Here is a 16379-nt window from a genome sequence, read left to right as displayed (position 1 = left end):
CTGAGTCCTTCCTGGATGACTGAACCTCTCACCCAGTCTCTAAGGGAGAGCCCTGACACCTTGCGGAGGAAACTCATTTCGGCTGCTTGTTTCTATGATCTAATTCTGTCTGTCGTTACCCAGAGCTCGAGATGAGAACAGAAACGTAGAACGACAGGCAAATCAAGAGCTATGGTTTTAGTAACCAAAATAAGACTCTAATAGGAAATAACCAAAACTGTAAAGGTAAAAATGGCAATGGAGCAACATAACCATCAAAGTTGGATGTTTTTAGCTGCAACTCAAGCATCTGAGAAATTCTAACAGAAACATTAGAATTTGCATTTCTTTTACTCACAAATAAAAACTTATGAGCCATTCCTGCTCACAGCATCCACATTTTTTTGCGAAATGATAATAGGTCTTTGAATTTGTAAAACCTAATGCTGACAAAAAAGAAAAAAAAAAACAATCCCAAAAACAAGAACAAGCTAGTTAGCAAGATCTGCCATGCTGTCGGCTTTTAATATTATAGATTTTGTCAGCAGCAGTTACAGGTCGGTGGAGTTGGAACCAATGTGACCCATTAGGAAAACGCAAATATAAGTGGTACCTTTTAAAGAGCTTCATCAGCAGACTGACATTGAAGATCCCTCCCAAGATTAGGAAGAGGCAGTTCCACAAACCGATGCAGGCATAGAAAGCTGGGAAATCCAAGTTGTAGTCATCACAGATTCCTCGGATCACTACAGTAAACAAGACAAAAAACATATATACTTGTATATAAATATAAAACATTTGAATGACACAATGGGAAATATTTAAGAGGGCAGTATTGTGTGTTGTCCAGCCACATAGAGCCATTTTATAGTGCAGTCAAATAACTATGTTAACTTCAATTGGTATAAAAATGCTGCATATGTCAAATATGACAAAATAAATTTTACTTTGTAATTGAAATTGGGCCTCTGTCTCTTTAAAAATTCCTGCTCTTTCTGAAACTCTGCCTTCAGGAAATTGTTACAACATGGCTCCTCCATTAACCCTTTAGGAACATTTTTACCAGTGTAACATGGAGAAGTAGTGGGGGAGAGCTGCTCTGTGAGGCAGAAGCTTGGAAACTGCAACTAAAAGGCGGAGCTTTGTCTCGAAGGCGGGGCTAGGTCCAGCCAGGCATTTTTCAATGGTTGAATGGTTGCCATGGAGATTCAAGGATTTCTCAAACATGCATGAAAGAATCCAAGCAACATTCTAGGTATGTTTTTTTAAGAGGGAATAACATTGTAACATAATACGAGACTCAAAAATATCAATTTTACACAATACTGACCCTTTAACGTGTGTGTATAAGGAATAAATGCTTACAGTGCCTTGCAAAAGTATTAATATCTCTTGAACCGTTTTACATGTTCTCATATTACAAACACACTTTTTGTTTTGTTGTACAAAGTAGTGTATAACTGTAAAGTGGAAGGAACAACATAAAGACGGTCTCGTATCCACACACGTCTAGTGAGAAACTTTATACAAGACTCCTAGAGCCTCTCTCTAAATGATGCCGTTTCTTCTCGATTTTCTTCTCCGAAACTCAGATTTGTAGAAGGCACACTTACAAGAAAATAAGCAATCAGATCAAACCTGTCGGTCTGACTAAAAAAAAACATGACATGCCGACGCCCCGATTGGAATATTTGGATCGGATTCGTCTCCATCGGAATGAATTTGTAATCGCGTCAGACCGTCATTTCCCAAAACCACTGCGGGAAGAAAAAAAAAAAAAGCCATAAAATCGCACATGGGGTCAGTCCAAGCCCTCAGAGACAGCAGGAGGCGTAATTAGGGAGTGCAGTAATTCCTGGAGCTTTATTAGAACCTGGTGCTGGTCCGTTCTGGAACCAACACACTACTGTTTGTTCGGTTTTACGTTTGGCAGAAACTGAGGAACAGCTTCTTCTTCTGTGTTTTTAGGGAAACTTTACAACTTTGTGCATGTCAGTACTTCTATTCTGAACTGGTGCACAATCATATTAAATAATTCAGTATCCATATAAACCATACATTCGGATTATTTAATCCCATCAGATCAAGGTATTTTGTATTTCCTACGTGGTTTTTCTTATTAATGTTCTGCTTGTTTGTTTTGGTGAACGGCTGTGTCTCTGCAGCGCTGCCGTAACGTTGCATCAAACGTTGCATCGAACAATGATCCCTAACATGTTTTAAGTTGGGTGACATCATAATTGCACCTTGCCTAAAACTTCTGCCCAGCTTTCTGCCTGAGCTGTCTGCGGTGTTCCTTGGTCTTCATTATGTTGTTTGTTTTCTAATGTTCTCTAACAAACCTCTGAGGCCTTCGCAGCGCAGCTGGCTCCATACCGAGAATAAATGAAAAACAAGTGAACTCAATTTACTAATTAGGCAACTTCTGAAGAGAAAATGAAAAAAAAGAAGAAAAAAAAAAGAGAGGGCTAAGTACAAATGCACAAAGTACTTTTCACTTTGTAGATATTTCTTCTACTTTGTTTGGTTGTTTGGTTGTTTGGTGTTCGACGTTGAATCTCAGTTAGAACCACTCAAATTTGTAGCATTACAAAATGTGGAAAATGCGGTGTGTTTATTTTTATTTTTGCAAGACACTGTATGGAGGGGTGTGCATAAATGTTTTTTGGGGATTTTTTTGTCTTCCTTAATAAATGAACTTCATTTAAAACCTGCAGTTTTAAATACCTGTGGTGTTTTTGACTAATATTTAAATTGGTTTAACATTCTCAAATGCTTTCGTGTGACAAACATGCAAAATAACAAAAAAGGACATCGGGAGAGGAGCAAACTCTTTTTTCAATTCAAAAACAATTTGAAAGAAAAATACCCAGATTCAATTGGTTAGAAGTGATTCCATCTCAGATATTTTCCAGACTCCAATAATGACAGCATTTATTACAGAAGCACTCGGTGGCTTCATTGATCTCAAACATGGACGCACAAAGAGTTAAAGAGAAACATGCATTTTAATTTATCTTGAAAAGGGAAAAAAAAAGAAAAAAAAAGAACTGTAATTAGTTTGTTAAAAACCATAATAATTTAGTTGTTATCTTGAGTCACAACTTTACAAACAAGCCTTTGTTCCGTTCAGAAAGCTGCTGGAAATATACTACAATTATCCCCATGAGAATGTTCCCTGCACAGTTCCAACCCATTTACTTCAAAGATCATCCCACCGCAAACCCGCCAAACAGCTTCGGTATTAAAACTAAATCTTGGCATCAAAGTCGCTGCTTTTCTTCATCTCTGCTCTCTTTCGGAGTTTCCACCATTCAAGTTCATTTACATTCCTACCAACAAAACAATCCTGTTGGGCAAAAAACCGTCCAGCGGTTTATGTGCTGCATTTTGTCTGAACTGAATAAAAGCTTTACTTGTTCCTTTTTTTTTCCTGAGAAAATCTGCGGACCTGCAGGCACCTGAAACCAGCTGTTACGTAACATGGGCAAAAAAAACCAACACATTTTGGTCTGTCCCTCTCTGTGGCGACTATTCAGCGTTTGGACTTTTTTTTTCTGGGGGAAATATATTCTAAATATTTCTTTTGACATCAAACTCAAACCAGATGTGAGCAACAACCACCAGTAATCCATACATACAAAACAAATGAGTCCAGAGATGGAATTAAACAACAAAACATTGGAATGACAAATGGAATAAGTTTCAAACACTTGAAAAAACGGGTGTGTGAAAAGACACAGAACACCAAGAAATCAGCTGAAACCGGTCAGTATTCAGAAAGCACTCTGTGCACAGAATGATTTGATTAGGAAACAAGAAATTCACAAAAAAAATGTTTTTAAGAGTTAAAAATACTGATAGTTGTTACAGCTGCATTTAAACTTTAAAATGTTCTAGCGAGTGAAACAGGCAATACAATCCAGATTAAGAAAGGATACCCGTCCATCATATGGTACAGAATGTCTTAAGATTTCTGACAGAGGAGTCAAGAGTGTATATCTGAAAAGACGCATAAGTGGCTTTTCTAACTTTCACTGCACAAGACTCCACTGCTAAAGGTATTGTGAAGCTTTATTAAAGTTTGCTGCAGAAGATTTAGACAAGTCAGTGAAATATTTGAGAGAGTACTCTGGTCAGATGCTGAACTCTTTGGATGTCATTACTCCCAGGGTTCTAAATGTTCTGGGTTTTTCTTTGTAGTTTAGTTTTATTTTGTTGTCATTTTTTGTTTGTCTTATTCAGTTAGTTTTACTTGGCTTGCAGAGTGTGTTTGCTAGTTTTTAGTAGTTATTACTGGTTAAATATTTAGATTAGCACAGTGTTTCTCAACCTTTTTTGGGCCAGCGCCCCCCTAGCCTTTATCCAGGTCCCTCACCGCCCCTCAACAAAGAATTTGCAGGCTACTTTGCACTGACCATTATTTTATCATTAATATTCCTATCGCTATTGTAGATGTTTTGATTTTTATGCTTGTTTCTGTATTTATCATCAAAAATAATTTCCCAGAAAACAAAAAAGCCATGGGAATAGAAATTATTTTCACAGGCGTCTATGAAAAATGCAATGAACATTCAACTTAAAATTGGTAGGCCTAACAGCAGCAAGTCAGAGTGGAAAAATTATTCTTATTTTGTGCCATTTTCTAGTTGTTAAATCTTGCACAAAATGACCAGATAAAAGATGTACAACAATGCCAGTTTAAACTTTGAACTATTTGCAAAACGACTGAGCTCTGCAACATTAAAACATGGATAGAACTGTAACTACATTAATCATAACTCTTCTTCTCTTTAGAGTTTTTGTCGGTTTCTGGTGGTGCAGCTCTGTGCTGCCTTCAGGAGAATGGGACATCAGAGTATCATCCATAAAACTTCACCCACATGGCATTTATTGTGCAAACCAGAGCTTTCAGTGGAAAAACTAAAGTTCCAGAACCTTTTAATACCAATCAAATATGAGACAGAAACATGGATTGTATCTTTATATAGACCTATCTATTGATTATAGATTAATAGTTTTACTGGACAGAAATTACATAGAACAAATCTGGTTCTTAATCAAATCCTAATGAGTCAAATTGAAAGTGTCATGGAGTCATCAGCCTCATGACATTAACACTGACATGAAAAATAATATTGAAGAAATAAATATATCAAATTTAATTAAAAACATAAATAAGTGATCAGTTATTTACTGTTATGGTCTGTAAGATATATTTATTCTCATTACTAGATATGGTCTCAACAAACACATGACATTTCAACATTATTTTACCTTTTATGTGGAAATAATGTCTGTTTATTCTTGCCATCCAGTCCTCTGTATTAATTATTGCTCAAAAGGTCTTGCCATACCAGTTTATTCCTTTGTATTTACTTTAGTTTCTTAGTTTATTCTTGCATTTTGTTCTTCATTCATTTCCATTTAGTTTCATTTGATTAGTATTATCCTCTCTTGGTTTATCACTATGTCCACTTTAGTTTCTTTCCTGTTGCTGGATTTATTTTATCGTTTATTGACGCTCACCATCAGTAATCTCATCGCCTGCTGCGCCGCCTAATCAACGCATGATGCGTTTCACATCATGTGTTGATTTTTTCACTGTTCAGTGTCAGATTTCTCCAAGGACATGTTTTTATGCCATAATTCACATATAGTTCGTCGCTCCGTTTTATGTCCCGCTTCTCCTGTTTCAGAGTTTTGCGCAATGTGAACATCTTTTTTTTAAGCCCCTAAGGTGCAGGGCGGTCGGGAAGAGTATTGATGGGGAAAAGGCAGACTGACATAAACCTTTTAAAACAACGGAAACAATTTCTGCATTCTGATTATTGAAATTTCAAAGCGCTGTGTTGTTCAATCACCCCTGTTTCATACCGGACCACTTACAGCACCGTGTTAACGCTATAAAATGAACGCTCTCTATCGTGGTATCACCCATGGAGGGATTTCTTGATTTCTTTATTTAAATGGGTTCATTTTTCAGAGGGACACACAGTGAGGGTGTTGTGATTTTAGCTACCAGTAGCAGGAGAACGGAGCTGCGCCAAGAAGCTAACAGAAGCTAACAAACACTGAATAGAAGAAGAGCTGCCATAGATACAGTTGCAGCCAAGCATGGTTTAATGCTACATAATACAGTTTTACCAAGTTGCTCAAAGTCTAAACTGGCATTGTTGTGCATTTAAGGTGTAAAGTTTACCTTCGTCCAAACGCCCCCCAAAGTCATCCCAGCGCCCCTTTTGTAAAAATGTCCGCCAGCGCCCCCTGCCGTCCTCTGAACGCCCCTGGGGGGGGGGGGGGGGGTACCGCACCCCCCCCCAGGGGAACCGCTAGCTTAGTAGTTAGTTTTGGAGCAGTTTTATTTTTTTAATACTTTTGTTAATTTTTAGGTGTAGCTTTCAGAAAGGACAAAGTATTGTATTGTGATTATCAATTGGGTAATGAATGCTCAACACTTTTACTCCACTTTTGATGCCATCTTTTTAGCGATTTGCCCAACGTCTAAGACTCATCTGCTGTGTAAAACTGTGAGAGACGACTGCCTTGTTTTTGAGACGAGCTGAAAGAAACTAAAGGAGAGCTTACCGCTGATGAAGATGGCGAGGGGAGCAGTGGTGAGAGGGATAACTAAAGGGGAACCAGCGAACAACGAGTAGATGACTCCGCCGATGCTCTGGCCAATGATAGTCTTCCGAACATCTGGGCAGAGAAGACACACACACGCACAAAGAAGACACAGGAAAAGGTTCTGATGAATAAACATGAATGGCCTTAAGGTTCTGCTGCACAGCTGAGCAGAAGCAGAAGGAAGCTCATAATTCACTTTCTGCACCAGGAATGTTATTAGGTGAATTATCTGTTATTTTTACCCACAAATTAACTTGAGATACTTGCTTCATGTTCTTCCCGCTACAATAATAATAAAAAAAGAAACTCTTTAAAAAACACACAATTCAATTTTAGGGGGATGATTAATGCAGGCTTTAGGTTTTTATAGTTAGAATACATCAAACAACAATACGTTCTCAACCAACAAAATCATGAAATGTGAGAAAGAAACAAAAAGCAAAAAAACCCAACACATTTTTCATTGACAGCACTAAAAAACATTACATATGATATTACTACGAGTTATTAGCAAGTTATGATACTTCATAAAACTCCTTGGCCTCTTTCACTTCTGATTCTGCTCCTGTATCAATCAATCAAATCAATTAATCAATCAATACAATTTTATTTGTATAGCACATTTCAACAGCAAGGCATTTCAAAGTGCTTTACATCTGCTTTACTGTAAAACATATTTCACTACTGAAGTTATGAACCATGTCTTAAAAAATGTTTTTAAGGTTGATGTTTTGGAAAGTTGGTTTAGAATCTAGAATAATAAACCAAAAATAAAATAAACAAGTAAAACCCTTTTTGTAAAATTCTCAAATTATTAAGTATGGCTCAAGAATAAAGCTTCCCATTTGAGATTTTTGATTTGGGAAAAATGACAAACCAAAAAAAAAAAAGAAAAGAAAAACCAAACAAAGCCAATCTGATCAACTATTGGTATGCGACCAGTTATTGGAGGTTGCTATGGGATCAGATATATGGCAGGGATGTGACTACTGATCCATGTATCAATCTGTGGTATGAACCAAAGTGTTTAATGTACATTGAAGGGGCAGAATTATGTAAAACTTTTTTGAGCTTTACATCATGTTGTAATAATATTCCCTAATCAAAAACATATTGCAAGTGTGCAAGTCTTCCCTTTATTATTATTATTATTATTATTATTATTAGTTTAACTTTAGCTTTCCATCTACCTCAGAGCCCATCGGATGTTGAAATGTCAGAATTTTGGGAAAAATATTTACAATGTTAAAATTTCACAGTAAGGTTTGTTAGCTAAAAACAGCTGAAAAATGTCACAGTCTCGTGTTTTTGGCCTCGTTTGACTAAAATGGGAAACTACTGTTATGTTCTGACGTCTGCTGTGCGCCTGTCCAGCACAGCTGCCAGTGTCTGTGTTATTTCATTATACTGCACAAACCTGCACAAAAGAAAAAGACTAGTTGTCATCTGTGTCAAGCAAATGAGCTAAAGTTGGTATTTGATTTATTTCATTTTTTTTTTTTTTATGGAATCAAGATTTTTTTATTGCAAAATTTTAAATTAAAAAAAAGGATGTCAAAGCTTTACTCTATTTGTGAGTCCAAAAATATTTTAAATATATTTTTTGTCATTAAAACTGTCTTAGATCAACACTGACCTGTTTGTACTATACATGAATGTTAGCCGTGTTATAGCCAGCTGGCCCTACTACTCCTCAGTGGGAACTTTACTTTGTGGACCCATGTTTGATAGAACATTAGAGTGTCTGCATGCTGGCTGCGCTCCTACCGATTTCGCCGCGGGTGCTCTCATCGTTGAGGGAGCCGAAAGCAATCGCAGGGAGGAGGATGGCGATGTAGAGGAAGATGGCTGTGGTCATGTACTTCAGCAGGGTTTTATTACTTCCAACTATACCTGAAGGGAGACAAACACAAACACATGAGTCATATGCATCTCATAATGAAGCGGAGGAGGCTCAGCACTTTAATTTAAAAACGACAGAAACGCTAGCAGAATCCATCGTTTAGATCCCCTGCAATAAGGAACCTCCAGAGAGTGTGTGTATGTGTGTGTGTGTGTGTGTCAGAATATTCTACTGTGGCTTACACAACCGACTGCCCCTTTGAAAACCGGAGTGATGCGTTTTGCGTTTGTGTAATCCATCTCGTTTTAGGAGCGGCCATATGAATGATGGATAACTCATGTTGGAATCAAACATTTTAATTGGCCTCTAATGTGATCGCTGCTTTCCGTGACCTTCGCAGGATGAACATTTGATCAAACTCACATTTCAGGAACGTGTTGCTTTCCGTTGCAGCTTAAATAAAACAGAAATGCGTTGAGAGAGTAAAGGGCTGAGCTGCTTGTTGTGACTAACGCATTATTTAACATGTGTGTGTGTGTGCGTGTGCGTGTGTGTGACCTGGACCGGAGCCGCTTTCTCACACGGTGGGTAAAGAGTCTGAGTTGATGACTCAGTGAAAGTACCTGCCTTCAGCGACTGCATCAGTAAGGTATAGGGAGATGCTGTGGTTGATGACCTGGGATATTATAATAATGTTGAACATAAAGAGGCATGTGGGAGACTTTAGAGTTATTTATACAAGATGCAAAACCCTGGATGAAACCCAAGGATAGCAAAGACATACCTAAAGAAAAAATAAAAAGCACACGTTGTACTAGAGCTAAGATTTTCAAATAGACACCACAGATTACTGTAGTGTTTAACTTACTCAAATATAATGCTGATAGTGTAGCAGATAATTGGATGTTTCAGCAAAAATCTTTCACATGTGGATCCTAATTTGGCATAGATGTTCCCAGGGCTTTCCTTTTTTGAAAATAAATAAATAAAATTAAATAAGATGAAAAAAATAAGACATTAGCCACTGAAAAATTCATGATGACCACCATGATCACACAGGATATTTATTGTGGCTCTAAAACTGAATACTGATCATTGATGAATACTTTTGGTATGAACTAATTAATAATTGGACCCAGAATAAACATTTTAATTATTAATCATTGTTTGGTGTTTAACTTATTTTTGTTGATGGACAATATGAGTGTGTTTGGTGTCAAATCATACATATTTATATTTTGAACCTTAGAAATAATATATATCACCTTCCTAAAAGAATGCTCTAGATTCCTTTTATGTCCTTTATTTTTCTCCCCAAAATCATGTTTTGGCATAAAATGACTTTGGCCATTATTTTGGGAACGAGGCGATATATTTTCTTGATCTTTTTTCCTTTATCTGGTGGTCATTTTTTAAATGGCTGCCATGGTTATAATGGAGCATATACATTTGCACTAATAATTAGCAGTTTATATTACTAGTGGTGGGCACGCTAAACTGTTAAACACATAAAAAAATGTGCAGAAACTAATGCTAACCATGAAGAGAACTGTAAAATGCTGCATATTATAACCTTAAGGTTGTTTGAATATGAAGACCAAAGGCGAAAACATATGATGTGACAGAGTTCCTGAAAGTTGTGAAAATAAAACATTTAGTTAGGTTTAAAAGGCTCACAGAGAGCAGCCATTTTGAAAAATAGGTGTCATCCTGAAATTTAAGTGGCTAATGTGAAAAACATACAGCCTGAAGGTTGAGCATGCAAATTTGTATGCTTGTTTCCACATTTGACAGATTTGTATAGTAATATGCTGCACTATGCATAAGAAACCTGAAACCCCAAGAAATGTACCAAATATGCAAAACATTTCAGTACTCAGTGAGGCATAGGGTGAAAGATAAATGAGGCGCTGCCAGCGGCACCCCGGTGGGGCAAAGCAACACAAATGACTCACTTTCACTACAAGTCCAGGTCCAGCTTACCATCTGTGAAGTCAGAAGGGTAGAAAGGCAGTCTGCGACGCAAGTCCTCATAAATCCCTCGGCCGGCTTTGAAGAAATCTTTACACTGTGGAGAGAAAGGAAAAGGTTAGGATTTCCTCAAGGAAACGTCACTCGCCGAGGAAAAGCCAGGACTGTGTCTTCAATTTTAAATTGAAAAACAGTAATGCAAGTTATAGTACCTCGCAAACATAATGCCCGTTAGTTTTTCATGTTTTATTATGCTATAACTACAAGCATGTTTGGGTTTTATTAGAATTGATGTTATAGGTCAGCACGGTAATTCATCATTGCCAAGAGGAAGTAAAGAAAATAAATAAATCAATACAAGTTTTCCAGCAGATTAAAATTTCAGCATTTCTGTTAAGCCCACTTTATACTAATACCCCCAAATAAATTCCAGCGCAAACAAAAGCCTTTGGAAGTTATCTAATTAATACATCAAGTCTCAGAGAGTGTTTATGCAGGGCCATTCTGTGAAGGCCTCAGAGGTTTGTTAGAGAACAAAGAGCAGGACAAAGACTGAATGTAGCATACAGGAATACAGGTGTGACGCTGTTAATGATGGACTACGTTGGAAAATAATATCCTGAACTTAGAACATCTCAGGGAACACTGTGAAATCTATCATACATATTCAAAGACTATGTCACTATGGAAACCTACAAATACTTTCTACTAGCCATTTGGCTAGTTCGGCAATAACAATAGCTATTGCTAACAACTTCTTATCAACAAAAATATGTCTGACAGAATGTTAATAATTTCACTGAACTCTGACCCAAAAAAACACGGCATTCTGGGGGTTGTAGGCAGAATAAAGGCTTTAGCCGCTCAACCATTCATAGCTCAACCTCCCAGCTATGAATGGTTGGTGGTGTGGTTAGCTAGCACGGTTGGTTGGTTAGCTAGCAACAACCTGTTGAGTAACATTCAGTAGCAGTCTCATGTTGCCCCTCAACGTACTCAGGTGTGCTTTACTCCTCGTAGGCCCACATGTACGTACATGACGAGTATTTCAGATGGACTCAATGCAGATGTTTGTTGTTTTTGGTGACACACAGATTCACGCGGTAAACTGCTAGACAGGAAACAGTGTTCACAATGAACTGTTGTGTTTGTGCGATAGAGATGATAATGTTGGGAGTCGGTGCAACCAGTCGCAAGAACGCCTAGCATGACTGCCTCTATGTGCAGCCCTGACAGTTGTATGGTGGAGAAAAAAAACACTAGGCTAGCCATCCAACTAGCTCATCAATTCATTCAGATTGTGAGAAATGAAGGAATATGCCACAAGGAATGTAGGCAATCTGTAGACTTGACTATGAAATCTCTATAGTCCACGGACAGAATACGTGCAGTGTATGTGACTATTTGGGAGAAGTTTCGTGTCAAACGAACAGGGAGGAGTGAAAGGAGGAAATGAGTTCAGCAGCTCCAGATGAAATTGCAGATAAAAGAGGAAAGATCAAGTCACCAGTTTGGCAGGATTTTAGATATTTAAAACAAAAAACAAATCAACAATTAGTTATTAGAGGCTGCAAAAAAAAGAGGTGAGTTTCATACAACTGGCTTCAAATTCTTGAAAGCATGAAGTATTTTCCTTCTACTTCACATTTATGGTGAATAACTGAAGTAAAAAAGTTGTAGATAAAATTTATCAAGTAAAATTCCAATAACATACACTGAGGTGATGTAAAAATCTAATTATGCTTCAATGTTGGCTTCCTTTAAGCATTTACTATTTGGTTTAGTGATGATGTTGCTCAGAGATCTACAAACAACTTTGTTCCACCATCGTCGTAATTCATTTAAAGGCATTTCTTAACTAAGTTATTTAAAATCTCAAGATATCTTTAAGACATTTAGCATCAGCTAAAATTACAGGAACTTTAAAATGTTTTCAAAGGGCAGTTATAAAATATAAAATAAAAAATCATCAAACACTGTGATAAAATGTGTCTCACGAGGAGCGCCCCAGGAGACAAAGTTTCTTCTACTGCAGAGGAGTAGTTCATTAGAGTTACAAGCCTCAGAAATGACCAATTAACAGCACCTCAGATTAGAGCCTTTAGGTACTTGATATGTCATAACATTAGCTCGAAGAAAACTCTTATTAAGTCTACATGGTGGGAAAAAAAGCAAAGAGGGAGACTTGGAAGAAAACTAGAAAGTTCTGGTGTGTTTGGACATCCACTCAACATCTTTTTATTTCTTTTTTGCTAAATGGAGGGTATCTAGATGTCGTTAACCAGGATAGAGCTTTAACAAGGCAGTGATGTAAACGTGCATTTGTTCACATGGGTTTCTGTGTGTGGTGGACTGTATGTGTGTATTCAACTTGGCTTCTCCAAGTATGTTGGCAACATTAAAAACAACCATGAAATTAAGTGCATTTTGGTGAACATTTCATCACGTCGTTTAAAAGTGCGTGCCACTTTGTATCCCCTCTTTTTCTAAGCAATTTAAGCGTTTTGGAATGATGGGAGTCAAATTCACATTGTTTTATTGCCTCAAGATGGGCTGTGTTAGGTTGACGTGTCTTGTTCATTTATTTTTTTCCCCCAAAATTCATGATTTGAACTTTAGGAAACTTCAGATCATCTATAGCTGATGGCCTTTAAATCATCTAAAGCTGCAAAATTTGACATTTCAAAAATTAATTTGCTTAACGTAAACACTCAAAAAAAAGTTTTGGCGCTAGGATGAGGTGGGTTTTTTGCCCTATCAAAATTGGTTTAGTTTGCAGAACTAAAATGGAAATACATTTTTGACCTCACACTAGTCGCAAGAGCAACAACTGGATCTTGCCACCGGTGAAAACCACAAAGAAGAAGACGACAGCTTATTAAGCAAATTATCCAATTAGCCAGTGTTTAATTTCCCTGTTAAGCATGACTTTACACAGTTAAGTGAAAGGAGGGGCAGAGAAGGGAATTTTTATTATTTTTTTAAATATATTTAATCAAATTATGTCATTTATATGACTTAGATGTGCATGAAACTGAAAGGGACTACTTTAGTATATCGGATGTACAGATTATTATCAAACTTAAAGATGAAAACTAACATAGTTGGACCAGGACTTTATGTTTGCTCCTTGTTTTGGGGGGTTTGTGTTTCAAAAGACAGAAAAGAAGATAAAAATTACATTTCCCCTAAATGTTTTGTTGAATGTTGTGGTTTAATTGCGTATTCAGTGGTTCAATAGACATTGAAAATCACAAATTCTAAGAAGGTGTCACAACAGGTAGTTTGTGACGCATGTCAAACTACATGTTAGCTTATGACACCTGTAGCCAATATGGCTGCTGTGTTTCAAAAGTTGTGAAAGCTCCAAAATATTTGACTTTTTAACTGACATCTCATTAAATCTTTTAGGCACCACATTGTACTAACTTTGTTTGCGAATATGTTCCTGGAGTATTTTAGAGGATGTTGTTTTCAGCCCATCCTGCGTTCACACCTCACAGTCAAATGGTAATGCAGCAGAAGCCCATCGTCTTCCAATCCACAGGATTCAGCCCAATCTCTTTGAAAATCAGTACAATGCGACTCTCCCATGTGACGCTGTGAGGAACCGTTTGTGATTTGCCACTAGATAGTATACCAATCCCCCGTTTGGGAAAAGGAGGGACACCTCTTTGTACTGCTATATGAGCTGTAATTCCTTAGAATAAATGAGAAATCTCTTGTGTGAGGTTTCTCCCTCTGCAGAGATGTTTTACAAATCAGTAAATCGGCTTGGGGCCAAAATTTTATGATCTTTGAGCAGGCCTTATTTTTGTTATTTTTAATATTGCAATTCCGTTTGGATTTGAAAACATAAAATGGAAATACACTAGCTTAGCTAAAGATAGTTAGCTAAAGTTAGTTAGCTTGTCATTATGAAGAGAGGTGACATGAGTGCTGCCAGCACTTTTGAAAACATGCTTCCACTTTCTTCACCTCTCAGTTGTCTCCAACAGGGACAATGTGTCAGAGAAGTCAGTATCAGAGGTCAGATAAGAACCCTTTCCTGGTTTTGTACTCGCCAAACAATGCATCAAAGAACGATGCTGGAAATGCTTCAGTTATGAGGTTTTTACAAGTTTTAGGGGATGGGGGAGAAGAAATTCACATATTTATTTCAACTAACTAAAATATTTGTCAGTTTCTTTGTGACTTACATGGGCAGAATTATGTATTCATAAAATGGATACCATTTTAAAGCACAATCAAGTACAACCTTCATTTGTTATAAAAATGCTTTATATGTCAAATATGACTTAAAACAAATTTGACTTTGTGATTTAATGCCTTGAAATTTTGTCTCTCTTTCTTTAAGAAACCTCTGCTCGTTTATTAACCCTTTAAACAAGGTTTTTACCAGTGTTTTACTGAGATGTAGCACTGAGCTCAGCAGATGGGTAGTTCCACCAGCTGTTGCCAATTGCTGTTGGCTAGTCTGAAGGAGCTGAGTGCAGGAGCTGCTCTGTGAGGCAGAAGCTTGGAAGCGTGGAGACCTTAGCTCTGGGGAGGAGCTTCATCCTCGAAGGCGGAGCTAGGTCCATCCAGGTGTTTTGTGCAGCTTAATGGTTGCCACGGGAGATTAAAGAATTACTCAATTATTTAATGGAGAAAGAATTGAGTACGAAAGAATCAAGGCAACACTCCAGGTTTGTTTGTGATGAAAGAATGACATAAGATTATGTAAAGTTCAAAAAAGTCGATTTTACATAACACTGCCCCCATAAAACAATTGTAAGAACACTGAAGGCCAGAGGCTGAATCTAACTCTGTATGTTTTTAGCATTCTGTGCCCTAAATGTGGACTGTGACGGATTTTGATTCAAACTACCCATTTTATGACTCAGAAAAGACACTGGTAACTCCAAATGAGGCTCTCTCAGAGATGATTTAAGCCCCCCAATCTGAGTCATCTGCTGTAATGAGGTAGCCCTCAAAAGTTCTGTAATCCACAACAAGGTGAAGTGGCATAGTCACATTAAGGCGCGCGTTCACCAGAAGATCTCTGTCCCCAGAACGATAAAGGATGACAGAGCGATGACGGCAGCAGTCCAGAATGGAGGACTTGGTGAATTTTTAGAGCGGTCAGAAAGGGAATTAGCTCGACGACAGCCACGTGATTTGACGGGGAGAGCGCTCCTTGAAAATATAAGCTTTCAGGTTGCACCAGCCATGGAGCAAATGTGAAGTCCTGATTGAGCTTATTAAGCAAATTATCCAATTAGCCAGTGTTTAATTTCCCTGTTAAGCATGACTTTACACAGTTAAGTGAAAGGAGGGGCGGAATTATGGGAGCAGGATAATCATTCCTGCCTCATTTGTCATCGTAAAAAGTTTTGATGGCATTTTGCAGAACGAAGCAATTTAGCTCGACGTGAAGAACATAAAAACAAACAGCATCAGCATTTTGCTCCCCTTTGTGTTTGCTGTTTTATAAGGCCACGCATACTTACATGTGTGAGTGTGTGTCTCCGTGTGGGGCGGGGGAGGGTGATGATCACCGGCTTTTGGCTCATGTGTGATAAACATAAAGTCTCAGAGAGGGAATTACTGTCCACCTGTTTACCATTCGCTCCGAACGGTCAAAAGTGTGAGGCAATGGAAAGGAAAAGCATCAACAATTTGGCATTTATTTATTTTTTAAGTATGAGGAAGTGGGGTTTGCTGTGGGTGGTCTGATGTGAAGGAATGAGAAGGCAGTTTTCTGCTGACTTATTTTTTAACTATCGCTTTGCTGTTGATTGTACCTGCTCCAACTGCTGCCCTGGCTCAAATTTCCTCCCCCCCAAACCTTTTTCTACCTTTATTTATTTAAAAAATCTCAGTGCCAATCTTTTTCTCTGAGTGGCACTGAGCCCTTTTAGACCTGGGATAAATACCTAGCAAAATCCTGAGTGACTAAAAAAGACAAGGAAGG

General features: G+C 37.7%; 1 protein-coding gene across 5 annotated transcripts in view; it reads right to left on the bottom strand.

Moving 5' to 3' along the window:
- slc4a11 (solute carrier family 4 member 11) overlaps window positions 1-16379 on the bottom strand; it is a 150000-nt gene that overhangs the window by 22674 nt on the left and 110947 nt on the right. For all 5 annotated transcript variants that reach the window (XM_008398802.3, XM_008398798.3, XM_008398800.3 and 2 more), the window contains 4 exons: window positions 10436-10520; window positions 8377-8502; window positions 6568-6681; window positions 593-725 (listed from right to left, as the gene is read on the bottom strand). In XM_008398802.3, coding sequence (XP_008397024.2) covers window positions 593-725; window positions 6568-6681; window positions 8377-8502; window positions 10436-10520 — 458 coding nt within the window. The remainder of the gene's footprint in view (window positions 1-592; window positions 726-6567; window positions 6682-8376; window positions 8503-10435; window positions 10521-16379) is intronic.

The sequence above is a fragment of the Poecilia reticulata genome, chromosome 22 (assembly GCF_904066995.2).
Source record: "Poecilia reticulata chromosome 22, P_reticulata-male-v2, whole genome shotgun sequence".
Classification (NCBI taxonomy): domain Eukaryota; kingdom Metazoa; phylum Chordata; class Actinopteri; order Cyprinodontiformes; family Poeciliidae; genus Poecilia; species Poecilia reticulata.
Note: the sequence above shows the minus strand (reverse complement) of the source record. Positions and strands in the feature narration are given on the sequence as shown.